The following is a 14056-nucleotide window of genomic DNA, read 5'->3' on the forward strand; positions in this document are numbered from 1 at the left end:
TGTGGAACGGTCGGTAAGACACTAACAGCTTACAGACAGTAGGCAATTAAGGTCACAGTTATGAAAACGTAGGACACTAAAGAGGTCTTTCGAATGACTCCGAAACACGCCAAAAGAACGATGCCCAGGGTCCCTGCTCATCTGTGTGAACATGCCTCCTTGCAGCATGCCTAAAGGCACGAGGACTGCAGATGTGGCCAGGGCAATAAATTGCAATGTCCGTACAGTGAGATGCCTAAGACAGCGCTACAGGGAGACAGGATGGACAGCTGATCGTCCTCGCAGTGGCAGACCACGTGTAACAACACCTGCACAGGATTGGTACATCCGAACATCACACCTGTGGGACAGGTACAGGATGGCAACAACTGCCCGAGTTACACCAGGAACGCACAATCCCTGCATCAGTTCTCAGACTGTCCGCAATAGGCTGAGAGGCTGGACTGAGGGCTTGTAGGCCAAATTTGATAACAGTAAAATCACTAACTAATTGGTAGGACTACCATTTACTTGTTACTTCTGTGAACTTTCATTGTCCTCCCTCAGTGAGGGAGAGGAATTAGAAGATGTAATTCTGTTACCAAAATATATAAGGCAATATTTCTTAAACTAACAGAAGGTAAAACTTGTATCAAAATGGCATTTCTTTGGGGGGCCTCCATGTGCTCGCCAGAGGTAGCCTGACTGCCATTAGGTACCAAGATGAGATCCTCAGACCCCTTGTGAGACCATATGCTGACACATGCACATTTGTGGCCTGCTGGAGGTCATTTTGCAGGGCTCTGGCAGTGCTCCTCCTTGCACAAAGGCGGAGGTAGCGGTCCTGCTGCTGGGTTTTTGCCATCCTACGGCCTCCTCCACATCTCCTGGTAGCGCCTCCATGCTCTGGACACTACGCTGACAGACACAGCAAACCTTCTTGCCACAGCTCGCATTGATGTGGCATCCTGGATGAGCTGCACTACCTGAACCACTTGTGTGGGTTGTAGACTCCGGCTCATGCTACCACTATAGAGTGAGAGCACCGCCAGCATTCAAAAGTGACCAAAACATCAGCCAGGAAGCATAGGAACTGAGAAGTGGTCTCTGGTCACCGCCTGCAGAACCACTCCTTTATTGGGGGTGTTGCTAATTATTTGCACAACAGCATGTGAAATTTATTGTCAATCAGTGTTGCTTCCTAAGTGGACAGTTTGATTTCACAGAAGTGTGATTGACTTGGAGTTACATTGTGTTTAAGTGTTCCCTTTATTTTTCTGAGCAGTGTATGTGTTGATATTAGTTGGCAGGGGCCTATATGTAGATATTGTGTTTTGGGGCCTTTACGTAGACATATATTTCTGATACCCTTTTAAGCCTTTTCTGGTAATGTTTTCTGAGACCCCTTTTTCATCTGTTAATCCAGAAATCAAAGCCTTTACTTATGAAGCTGAACCTTAACCTGCTCAGGACCTCAGACTGGGGTGTTCATCAAGGATCTCTCTGTACATTGCTCCGCTCATCTTTCCCTTGATCCTGACTAGTCTCCCAGTCGCTTTTAAGATGGGGGGGGATTTTTTTATTTTATTTTTAATCTATGCCTTCATTTCACAAAAATATAGACTCTTAGCTTTCATTTTGATATGCTCCTATAAACTTCACATGATGGTGCTCATTGGTCCTTTTTGATGGAAATGCCCTCATGCAAACAGCAGACCTCTTTCACACACTTCCCCTTCTCCTCAAACACTTCCCCTCCTACTCACTGAGTTCCCCACCCCCTTTTTCTCTAAATACCCCAGGAGCCCTCTCTCTCAACCTCACCCCCCTGGTCATAAACGTGACCCTCTGCCTGTGAGGGACACATTTGGTGTTGTCACATCACCCTGTCAGTGACACATGAAGCCTGTTATTCTCATACGTTTAGAATGAATATAGTATTTTGGCCATAGGCAGTACATAAGTCATTCCAGTCAGTGAATTCCATACACATTACAGGTTTGTGTTCCTCAACTCTTTTGATAGTTATGAAACTGTCCTCCAGTTTCAGCTGCTCTGAAGTGTTTTGACTCAGGATTTTGTTCTAGTCACTGCAACAAACAAATGTTGTGCTGGTCACGGACTGACAAACTAATACCCTCCTTTCCTCCATCAGATGTGAAGAAGGACTGGTCGGACCATGCCCTGTGGTGGGAGAAAAAGAAGACGTGGCTGCTGAAGACCCACTGGACCCTGGACAAGTATGGTATCCAGGCAGATGCCCGGCTCCTCTTCACCCCCCAGCACAAGCTGCTGCGCCTGCAGCTGCCCAACATGAAACACATGAAGGTCAAGGTCAACTTCTCCGACCGCGTCTTCAAGGCGGTCTCTGACATCTGCAAGACTTTCAGTAAGTCATTTTGTCAACATTCAATAATGCTCCTATCCTACCGATGGTTCTGTACAGTAGCGATCCCCAACTGATGGCCTGTCCCCCCAAGTTTTCTGAGCAAAAAAAAAGTATATATTTTTTGCATTTACATTGTTGAACATAAGACTTTAAGGAATCTGTTCCCAAGTATTCCCACGCATAATAGACAGACGTGATCGTATACACTTTGAAATGCTGTTTAGGTCAAACGTATCTGTTTAAGCTTTTTATTTAAAAAAAAAAACTTTTTAACCCTTTTTCCTTCCCAATTTCGTGATTGCTGCAACTCCCGTACGGACTCGGGAGAGGCGAAGGTCGAGAGCCATGTGTCCTCCGAAACACGAACCTGCAAAGCCACACTGCTTCTTGACACACAGCTCGCTTAATCTGGAAGCCAGCCGCACAAATGTGTTGGAGGAAACGCCGTACCACTAGCGACCGTGTCGGCGTTCAGGAGTCGCTAGAGCGCGATGGGACACGGACATCCTGGCCGGCTAAACCCCCCCCCCCCCCTTAACCCGGACGATTCTGGGCCAATTGTGCGTCGCCTCATGGGTCTCCCGGTTGCGGCCGGGATCGAACCCGGGTCTGTAGTGACGCCGTAGATCGCTGCGCCACTGTTTGGGCTTCTTGCAGTCTACAAATGATTTGTAATTATAGTCTCCCCCCACAATCGGGTGATGATCCCTGTTGTACAGTATGTACTCTTTCTAACCTTGCCATAATACTGACTGTTGATCATTTTAGGTAAACTAGTGGAACTGTTTCCGCCTCCCATTGAGCCAGGCATGTCTACGGCTGCTCTTTTCTTTCCTTGAGCTTTTTGTTGTGTTTATCAAACAGAGCCTGAGCTATCAGCAATCAACGCTCCCTGTCAGGAGAGGTGACGCGGACTGTTCAGGCACCTTGCCTCTGTCCTGTCCTTGAACTACAGCTGTGAAAAATTGTCTGAATCATGTTTAGTCAACAAAGTTTATCAATCTAACGCACCTGAATGACTCAAACATTCAGAGAGAGGGATATTGTCTCCCATACACACACACACACACACACACACTACTGTCTAGATTTAGCCCTTAAGGCCCTGCCCCCTGACGACCACTGGGCGGTCAGCAGACAGCCTTCCTCTATCCATATCTATGGCCCTGTCAGCTAATGTTAGAGGTCAAACATCGGAGCCTAATGCCCTCCTGACCTTGTAACACGGATCTCGGTCACTCCTCCATGTCGGCTCCAACCAGAGCCCTCTGTCTCAAATGAAGACAGCAGGTGAGGATTTATATATGAAACCTCCATCAGGCACTTTCTGGCCTTTGTTCAGAAGGCACGGCTCAGGAGGTATGGCTGTTTTACTGTTATGGTTGGCTCTTCCAGGTAGCACTGGAACCTTGCTTTTTATTTTGCTAAACGGGATCTTTTATTTATAAAGGCAAAAAGAGGCCCTCTATGAATTCCTTTTCTTTGAAATGAGAAAGGACAAATAACATTTGTTGGAGTATAAATAAACTGGGTGACTCTTATTCAGAGATGGCTGAATAACTAAATGAAAAGGGCTAGTAGCAGCACCCTCCCCCACCTCTGCTGTACAGTCCTCATTAGGAATGCGTCTACCTCTGCCACAATAAATCTGGTTTTAGTTTTTGAGAAATTCAGGACAAATTGCTCTTGGCTGACTTGGCGCATGACTTACGGTGGCTGGGGAGGTACACGCAATGCGTCTCTCTGGGAAGTTTTCAATCATATCATTCTTATGGTGACCTCTTCTGGAACTATTTAATTATCTGGGGAACTTTCAGTTTAATAATTTCCTGTGAGTGTGACTGACAGAGCACTTCACAGCATGGGGAATGAAATGAGGAATAAGCAGGACCAAGAAGGGAAGACTGGAGGCCTTTCCAACTGGCTGACACTGCAGACGGGGAGACGGAGAGGGTATAGAGATGTATTATCTTTGCAGCTGTACAAGACACTGGCCATTCAGACTGACTCCCACTCTTGTCTGTTTCCCCCTCTCTATCTCTTGCTTTCCTCATAATGATTGATTTGGAGGCAGGGGATTTTTTTTTTTTTTTTGGTCTTTTTTTTCAGTCATGCAGTAGCTGTTTCCTGGTGCAGACCAAGTTCAGTCCTTCACCACAGGGAGTTCTGTCTTTTCTTTCCCTCTATCTTTTTCCCGTCACAAACAAAGTACACTATGAACACACATTGCTAACATCCAAACACTTTCTTTCTTTCGCTCTCTCTACTTCTCATTCCCCTTCTTTCTCTCTTCTCCCGCTCTCTTTCTCTCTCTTTCCCCCTTTACCAGATGCGTCAGAACACCGTAGAACACCACTCATCAGAACACCGTAGAACACCACTCATCAGAACACCGTAGAACACCACTCATCAGAACACCGTAGAACACCACTCATCAGAACACCGTAGAACACCACTCATCAGAACACCGTAGTAAAATGACCCCTTCACTCTGCTCCAGCTTTCTAACTGTCTTAGTACTATCAATGAGTCACTGGCAGCTCTGTGATTCTGCACAATGTTGTTTATTTGGCTTGTCTCAGTCAGTGAAGGGGAGACGTTTTCATAACTTGGATGGTGAAATACCATGTTTATCCTTCATACTGAGCCAATCTAGTAAATGTTCTTTCCTGATTTCTCTAATGCTGGCATTGTGTGCCAGTAGTGCTACAACCCCATATTGCCCAAGAGGACAGACCTGGGCCAGGTGTGTAAAACTGATCTATAGTGGGAGACAGACTAGGTGTCAACCATGACACGGTTGTGCGGCTCGTCTGCCTCACAGGAGAGACGGCGAGATCAGTCTCAGCAAAAATATTGCTGCGCATCTCTGCCACCCTGTCTGTCTGCAGAGGGAAGCCCAGTATGGGGGCTACACATGGGTGTAGGGAAGTGGACTGCTTTAGCCTACTGGTGGTTTGTTAAATGAATCGGATTGATGCACTATTATTATAGCTAGTGACCTCTTGATATAAGAGGAAAGACACTCCCTGGTTCTGGTTTAAATGTATGGTAACATTCTGTCTTCTTCGATAAGGTATTTGTTTCCCTCATGCTGATTTTGTTTAGAGTGGAGGTGTTGCACACCGAGAGCGTGATTGTTATAGGGCCCTCAAGCACTCACACAGCAGGCTGAAGCCTCTTCCATTCCACCAAGGAAGACCGCCAGGAAATGTTGGCCATCACATCTGACTTGTACATGACTGACTGTGGGAGCTGACCTGACCTGGCAGCCTGAGGTGTTAGAGGTAGGTCTTAGTCTCTACCAGGTTCTGACCAATGGGACGGTCTAGAGGAGCAGTCTGTTCTGGCCAATGGGACGGTCTAGAGGAGCAGTTAGTGTTTGTCAGTCCTGCTGCTTCACTTAGCCTCTCCACTCTGCTCAGAGCTGGCTGGCCTGCTTCACTTAGCCTCTTCACTCTGCTCAGAGCTGGCTGGCCTGCTTCACTTAGCCTCTCCACTCTGCTTAGAGCTGGCTGGCCTGCTTCACTTAGCCTCTCCACTCTGCTTAGAGCTGGCTGGCCTGCTTCACTTAGCCTCTCCACTCTGCTCAGCATTGGCTGGCCTGCTTCACTTAGCCTCTCCACTCTGCTTAGAGCTGGCTGGCCTGCTTCACTTACCCTCTCCACTCTGCTCAGCGCTGGCTTTGCCTGGTTCTATAGAGACTGCTGCTGAGAGTCTGTCACTGTCCTGTCACTGTGTTTTAGGTCGGCCCTGCCCTGAAGTGGCCTATGGGGAAGCTGCATAGACGACAAGAGGGAAGGAGCGAGGAACTGATAGGGTTGGATGGAGATATAGATCAATTAAGGGATAGAAGAGGGAGAGGTGTACATGTCAGTTCCCAGGCTCTGTACTCTGGTGTAGTTGACCAGCGTTCTATCAACAGTTTACTGCGGTCAACTGTGGTCCAGTTCATTTGTGGACCATCACACCGTGGTCTGGTTCACTGTCCAAAGTGTCAAGGCCTGGATGTTGATAAAATATAAGTCTGGTTTGACCTCAGTTTTATTTCTACCCACAATTAACACACTAGCTTGAATATCAATCTATTAACATTGTATTGTTAGTTTGTCCATCCACAAAAGCTCCTGTCCCTAGTCATAATGCAGAAAGGGCATATGTCGCTCTGGATAAGTGTCTGCTAAAATGTAAATGGTTCTGTGTGGTGGGTCTCACTCCCATAGCGATGAGTCATCTATTCTTACTACTCTACTGCTGAGCTGACACCCTGGATATTGTCAAAAGGATTTGATTTAAGATGTTTCTTATTTTGTGACTGTCATGTTTTTGAACCACTTATCAATTTTGCAGCCTTGCTCTGGTACCCCATTCTGTTTGGCTCTGGGTAGAAGTTGTCCTTAGCCACAGATCTAGGATTAGCTCAACTACCCCAAGTCATATTAGTGCATAGAATGCAAAACTGACCGTAGTTCAGTGTCTTACGTCAACTTCAGCACCACCTGCAGAGCTCTGGTTGGTATGACATTATCACTTTGTCCTGCACCCTATCCTCTTTCTGCCTCCCCCGCTCCTCTCCTCCTTCTCAGTATTGGCAGGCTGCATCAGGGGCCTGCATTCCTCTCCTCCTTTCATGTGACTGATGAAAAGAAGGGCTCTGTCCATTCCCTTGTTCAGCCCATCTCTTGCAGGTGCTGGGGTCAAAGGTAGCAATCATAGCCATTTCCAATACCAAACAGTTATGTGGGTAACAACCGAACTTGAATCTTTGGTGCAACTCCTATTGACACACTTGTTGACTCACTCCTCTGTGCTCAGCAGTGCTACGGCTAGGTAGCCTGCCTGCACTCAAATGGCTGTATAAGGGCACAGGGCTTGTGCTGCAATGCAAGAGAGCGGAAGAAGTAGAGGGAGGAAAGGCTAGAGAGAGAGGGGGAGAGTGAGCTACCATCTGGTACTTCTTAAAACCCTTAGTGCTTTTTGCTATAGTAACACAAACTAAACAAACTACTCTCCCTCTATCCTACACATGTTCCTCCCCAGCAATGGAAAATAGGGAGTGAGTTTTAAAACTGGCAAATATAGAACAAAATGACATTTAAATTCCAAAGTCACAACCACCCATCTCTTAATCTCTTAAATGAGAGTAGAAGCATAGAAAAAAAACAGCGCAGCCATTTACTCCAGCTGTGCTTTTAGAATCTAGACATTGCACATCTATCTTTTCCAGATGCATTCTGGCAGATTCAGCCAGCTCCTCAGAGCCGTCCCAAAAATGTCCTGAACGCTGGAGATGAATTTTGAGTGATGGTTCGCTGGCCTTCTCAGCCAACACAGAGAGAGGAGTATGCAGCTCTGTTTTAGTCATTATATCAGGTCTGCAGTGTCTGTCAGAGGAGCTCCCAGCATAGTTTAATTGCATCTGCACACACACACACACACACACACACACACACACAGAGATACAGTCCTACACACGCACCCTCAAACTGTGAACTGCAATGTGACTGTTTACTTCTCAGCTAGTCTGTTGATATACACACGCATGTACAGACTCACAAGATCTGATATGTAGTTGTTTATGCCATCTGTTGCCTCTCAGCTAGTCTCTCATCCAGTATGTTGTGAAGAAGTGCTAGGCTAGAGTCTATGGTGTTATGACATACGCTGTTTGTTAATACAACCAGCTCATTATTTAGTGACTGCTGCTAAACACGGACATTGTGTGATATCAGAGGAGCTGCTGCACTTCACACTGTAGCATATTTAGTGTGTGTACGTGTAGGGCTGTGACGGTCATGGAATTTTGAATGACTGTTATTGGTCAGTGAAATGACCGGTCACCGGTATACTTGTTTGAATAGCATTTTTCTAATTGTTAGCTTTTTTTTTAATGTTGCACATTTTCTCCTCTCCTGACTGCATGTGCTGCTGCTGCAGGGAGGGGGATGTTGCCTAGGCAGCCAAATGCTTGTTTGCGTTAGCATGGACCCTTGCTGAAACAAACTTGTTATCTGGGATTATTGGGACCTCACAACTCTGACGTTACCCCATTTGAAGTTGAAATTTAAAATAGGTAGGGTTTAGAGATGTACCAATGATACCGTATAGCACTAACCTTTCAGCAAGGAGTAACAACGTTTCATCACCTTGTAAAGAGGCCATGTTACTGCGGAAACGGACTCAACCGCACGAATGCCCAGCTGTCCCGTCTTCAGTCAGGTTTTTGTGGAACAAATAACTATCAAAACCCCCCAAAATGATTTATTATTAATTTATCTGTTTTATGTTCATGATGGTCTTCATCCATAATCGTCGGTTACACAATTATTTGTTAATTGTGCCAGCTCTATGTACGTGTGCAGTTAGTCGAATACACATCCTCACCACTCTCGTTTGGGGAAGGTTAGGGGGGTGTTGGAGTCCCCCCCCTTGTGCACAGCTCTCTATGATTCTCTCCAACTCGCTCTCTTTCTATTTCTCTGTCTTTCTCATGTTGTCTTTGTGCTGGGTTTGCCTACCTCCTATTCTAATTCTTTAAGTCAACGGTGTGGTTCATGTGAGGCCTGGAGTTGAAAGATCTGTAAACCAGGGCAGTGACCCATTTGGTCTGGATTGGGTTAACCTTGTTACAAGGCTATGTTTTTGTGATTTAAGCTAAACTCTGACAACCCATTGATTCTTGGGCTCTAACACTTCTCTCTATCCCCCTCTTTATCTCACTATATTTCTGGCTATCCCCATATTTCATTCTTTCTCTCTCTCATATTGAACACTCCAACAGGGTCTCTGGATTGGGTTAGTGTTGCAAGTTTTAATGTCACATGCACAAGTACAGTCAGATGCCTTTCTTTCCAGCTCTAACACATTGCAGTAATCAATAACAGGGTAATACTGAGACAACAAAATAGAAATTAGAACACCAAGTCAGTACGCATACTATATACAGGGTCAATTCCAGTACCATATTTACAATGTGCAGGGACACTCCAGTGATAGAGGGAGATACAGTGCATTGAGAAAGTATTCAGACCCTTTTACCTTTTCTGCATTTTGTAACGTTACAGCCTTATTCTAAAATGTATTTTTTTCTCTCATAAATCTACATACAATACCCCATAATGATAAAGCAAAAACAGTTAAAAAAAAAAAATGTTTGCAAATTAATCACCTTTTGACAGTGATTACATCCTTGAGTCTTCTTGGGTATGACGCTACAAGGTTGGCACACCTGTATTTGTGGAGTTTCTCAGATTCTTCTCTGCAGATCCTCTGACGCTCTGTCAGGTTGGATGGGGAGCGTCGCTGCACAGCTATTTTCAGGTCTCTCCAAAGATGTTCGATCAGGTTCAAGTCTGGCCTCTGGCTGGGCCACTCAAGGACATTCAGAGTCCCGAAGCCACTTCTGTGTTGTCTTGGCTGTGTGCTTAGGATCGTTGTCCTGTTAGAAGTCGAACCTTCGCACCAGTCTGAGGTCCTGAGAGCTCTGGAGCAGGTTTTCATCAAGGATCTCTCTCTGTACTTTTCTCCGTTCATCTTTCCCTCAATCCTGACTAGTCTCTCTGTTCCTGCTGCTGAAAAACATCCCCACAGCATGATGCTTCCACCACCATGCTTCACTGTAGGGATGGTGCCAGGTTTCCTCCAGATGTGATGCTTGGCATTCAGGCCAAAGAGTTAAATCTTGGTTTCATCAGACCAGAGAATCTGCCATGTGCCTTTTTACTTAGGGTTCAAGGCCCTTCTCCCCCGATTGCTCAGTTCGGCCTGGCGGCAAGCTCTAAGAAGAGTCTTGGTGGTTCCAAACTTCTTCCATTTAAGAATGATGGAGGCCACTGTGTGCTTGGGGACCATCAGTGTTGCAGACATTTTTTTGGTACCTTCACCAGATCTGTGCCTTGACACAATCCTGTCTCGGAGCACTACGGACAATTCCTTCGCCCTCAGGGCTTGATTGTTGCTCTGACATGCACTGTTAACTGTGGGACGTTTATATAGACAGGTGTATGCCTTTCCAAATCATGTCCAATCAATTGAATTTACCACAGGTGGACTCCAATCAAATTGTAGAAACATCTCAGGTATGATCAATGTAAACAGGATGTACTTGAGCTCAATTTCAAGTCTCATAGCAAAGGGTCTGAATGCGTATGTAAATAAGGTATTTCTGTAACAACAAAATGTGGAAAAAGTTAAGGGGTCTGAATACCTTTCGAATGCACTGTATGTATAGGGGTAAGGTGAATAGGCATCAGGATATATGATGATAAACAGAGTAGCAGCAGCATATATAATGATTGTATGTGGCTGGGTGCTTCTGCATATTGTGTGTGTGAGCAAATGGAGTGTGTTGGTGTCAGTGTGTGTGTAGGGCCCTTTGAGTGTGCATCGAGACATAATAATTCAAATACAGGGCTCAACTCTGTGTAGTGTGTGTAGTCATGTTGTTAGGTATTTAGCAGTCTTATGGCATGGGGATAAGCTGTTCAGGAGCCTGTAGGTGTCAGACTTGAAGCACCTAGACACTGTGTTTTGGGGATTTCTTGTAACTCGGTCTCTGTTTCTCTCACTCGGTGTCTCACTCTCTCTGTGTCTCACTCTCTCTCTCGGTGTCTCTAGACATCCGTCATCCAGAGGAGGCATCTCTGCTGCGTAAGCCCCGCGACCCCAAGAAGAAGAAGAAAAAGCTGGAGGAGGCTGAGGAGGCGGCTCTGGAGCTGGAGGGGCCACTGCTCACCCCTGGATCAGGTAGTAAGTTTCACTAATTTACCTCAAACACACAATGCCTACCCTGAAACCCATCTCCAACAGCCTTCTACTCCATAGTGTCCTACTGGCTGGGCCTATGAATGCTAACCCAGTTAGCATATGCTGTCCAGCCTGTGGATACTGTCTAAATACTATCCCTGTTAGCGGTTAGCAGCTGGACTAATCTATGTCTTTAACACAGGCCTGGCTCTGGCTCTCACATGCTGCTCTGATGAAATACATTAATAATATAAGGGATGCTACTGTACCAGGGATCTTACCTTGATTGGAGGAAAATCCTTTCATTACACCACCATGAAGGTCTGTGTAAATCTGGAGAATTCTGGTTACACTTCCACTCCTGGAATGTCCACGATGGAATCATGTCTTCACAGTCCAATAACCAGTTGAATAGCAGCATCCTTTGTCTTTCTTGGAGCATCTAGCTATTCCTCTACCTATCACCACCCATAGGGTTTTAAAAACAGTCGACAACAAATTAGTGTTTTTTTGTTATCTGCCTAAATAAGACAGTTTGAGGAGTAAGGGTATGATTTGCAGACTCTGGGTTCCTTACTCCTTGGCAGGGAGGGAGTGAATAGTTGGGATTCCTTGCATAGTTGGTCAGCCTGCCATTTTAAACCCAAACCAGGCTGCAGAGCAATAGCTACACGCGGCCACTCCTCCTCCCGCCTGCTAGCCCTGTCAGTGAATTTGCTACAGTGATGTGAAGAAGGAGGAGGAACATGGGGCTGTGCTGTGGTATCTATGCAGTGTTAGCCAGTGTTGATAATGCTAAGGCAGTGTGAATGGGCCTCCATTGTCCCAGCCCTGCCCCTGTATCTACTTGGCCCACTATCCCAAACATACATACACAGCCTGTAGGCTCAAGGAGGGGTGAGAAAAGGGGACAGAAGGGGTGAGAGTGGCAGGAGAGGGGAAAAATGGGAGAGTGAGGGGGGAAAAATTGAAGGGGGGAGAAGGGACATGAAGCCAACAACCTCTGACTCTTGGCTCTCTCTCAATGCTTAATGTCAATTTTATGCTTCTTGGTTCCCATTGCCATTTGACTCCATGGGTGATCCTGTGAAATGGTCTGACTTTTTCTGAGTATTAGAATAAAAGCAGAGTTTCCCTAATTCCTTGAGTTACACCTTTTATTTATATTATACAGTTGAAGTCGGAAGTTTACATACACCTTAGCCAAATACATTTTAAACTCAGGTTTTCACAATTCCTGACATTTAATCCTAGTAAAAATGCCCTGTCTTAGGTCAGTTAGGATCACCACTTTATTTTAAGAATGTGAAATGTCAGAATAATAGAGAGAATTATTTATTTCAGCTTTTATTTATTTCATCACATTCCCAGTGGGTCAGAAATTTACATACACTCAATTAGTATTTGGTAGCATTGCCTTTAATTTGTGTAACTTTGGTCAAATGTTTTGGGTAGCCTTCCACAAGCTTCCCACAATAAGTTGGGTGAATTTTGGCCCATTCCTCCTGACAGAGCTGGTGTAACTGAGTCAGGTTTGTAGGCCTCCTTGCTCGCACACGCTTTTTCAGTTCTGCCTACAAATGTTCTATAGGCTTGAGGTCGGAGCTTTGTGATGGCCACTCCAATAACTTGAATTTGTTGTCTTTAGGCCATTTGGCACAACTTTGGAAGTATGCTTGGGGTAATTGTCCATTTGGAAGACCCATTTGCGACCAAGCTTTAACTCCCTGACTGATGTCTTGATGTTGCTTCAATATATCCACATACCTTTCTACATACACTTAGGTTGGAGTCATTAAAGCTAAATTTTCAACCACTCCACAAATTTCTTGTTAACAAACTATAGTTTTGGCAAGTCGGTTAGGACATCTGCTTTGTGCATGACAAAAGTCATTTTTCCAACAATTGTTTACAGACAGATTATTTCACTTAATTCACTATCACAATTCCAGTGGGTCAGAAGTTTACATACGCTAAGTTGACTGACTTTAAATGGCTTGCAAAATTACAGAAAATGATGTCATGGCTTTAGAAGCTTCTGATTTGACATCATTTGAGTCAATTGGAGGTGTACCTGTGGATGTATTTCAAGGCCTACCTTCCAACTCAGTGCCTCTTCGCTTGACATAATGGGAAAATCAAAAGAAATCAGCCAAGACCTCAGAAGAATAATTGTAGACCTCCACAAGTCTGGTTCATCCTTGGGAGCAATTTCCAAATGCCTGAAGGTACCACGTTCATCTGTACAAACAATGGTACGCAGGTATAAACACCATGGGTTCACGCAGCCGTCATACCGCTCAGGAAGGAGACGCGTTCTGTCTCCTAGAGAAGAACCTACTTTGGTGCGAAAAGTGCAAATCAATCCCAGAACAACAGCAAAGGACCTTGTGAAGATGCTGGAGGAAACGGATACAAAAGTATCTATATCCACAGTACAATTAGTCCTATATCGGCATAACCTGAAAGGCCACTCGGCAAGTAAGAAGCCACTGCTCCAAAACCGCCATAAAGCCAGACTACGGTTTGCAACTGCACACATGGGGACAAAGATCATACTTTTTGGAGAAATGTCCTCTGGTCTGATGGAACAAAAATATAACTGTTTGGCCATAATGACCATCATTATGTTTGGAGGAAAAGACTGGTGCACGTCACAAAATAGATGGCATCATGAGGAAGGGAAATGATGTGGATATATTGAAGCAACATCTCAAGACATCAGTCAGGAAGTTGCAGCTTGGTCGCAAATGGGTCTTCCAAATGGACAATAACCCCAAGCATACTTCCAAAGTTGTGGCAAAATGGCTTAAGGACAACAAAGTCAAGGTATTGGAGTGGCCATCACAAAGCCTTGACCTCAATCCTATAAAAAATTTGTGGGCAGAACTGAAAAAGCGTGTGCGAGCAAGGAGGCCTACAAACCTGACTCAGTTACACCAG

General features: G+C 45.3%; 1 protein-coding gene across 6 annotated transcripts in view; it reads left to right on the forward strand.

Moving 5' to 3' along the window:
• LOC129813042 (fermitin family homolog 2-like) overlaps positions 1 to 14056 on the forward strand; it is an 84237-nt gene that overhangs the window by 34403 nt on the left and 35778 nt on the right. For 3 of the 6 annotated variants that reach the window (XM_055865181.1, XM_055865183.1, XM_055865184.1), the window contains exons 3-4: positions 2135 to 2368; positions 10985 to 11116. In XM_055865181.1, coding sequence (XP_055721156.1) covers positions 2135 to 2368; positions 10985 to 11116 — 366 coding nt within the window. The remainder of the gene's footprint in view (positions 1 to 2134; positions 2369 to 10984; positions 11117 to 14056) is intronic. The other 3 variants (XM_055865182.1, XM_055865185.1, XM_055865186.1) reach the window with 1 other exon arrangement.

Source organism: Salvelinus fontinalis, chromosome 16 (genome assembly GCF_029448725.1).
Source record: "Salvelinus fontinalis isolate EN_2023a chromosome 16, ASM2944872v1, whole genome shotgun sequence".
Taxonomy (NCBI): domain Eukaryota; kingdom Metazoa; phylum Chordata; class Actinopteri; order Salmoniformes; family Salmonidae; genus Salvelinus; species Salvelinus fontinalis.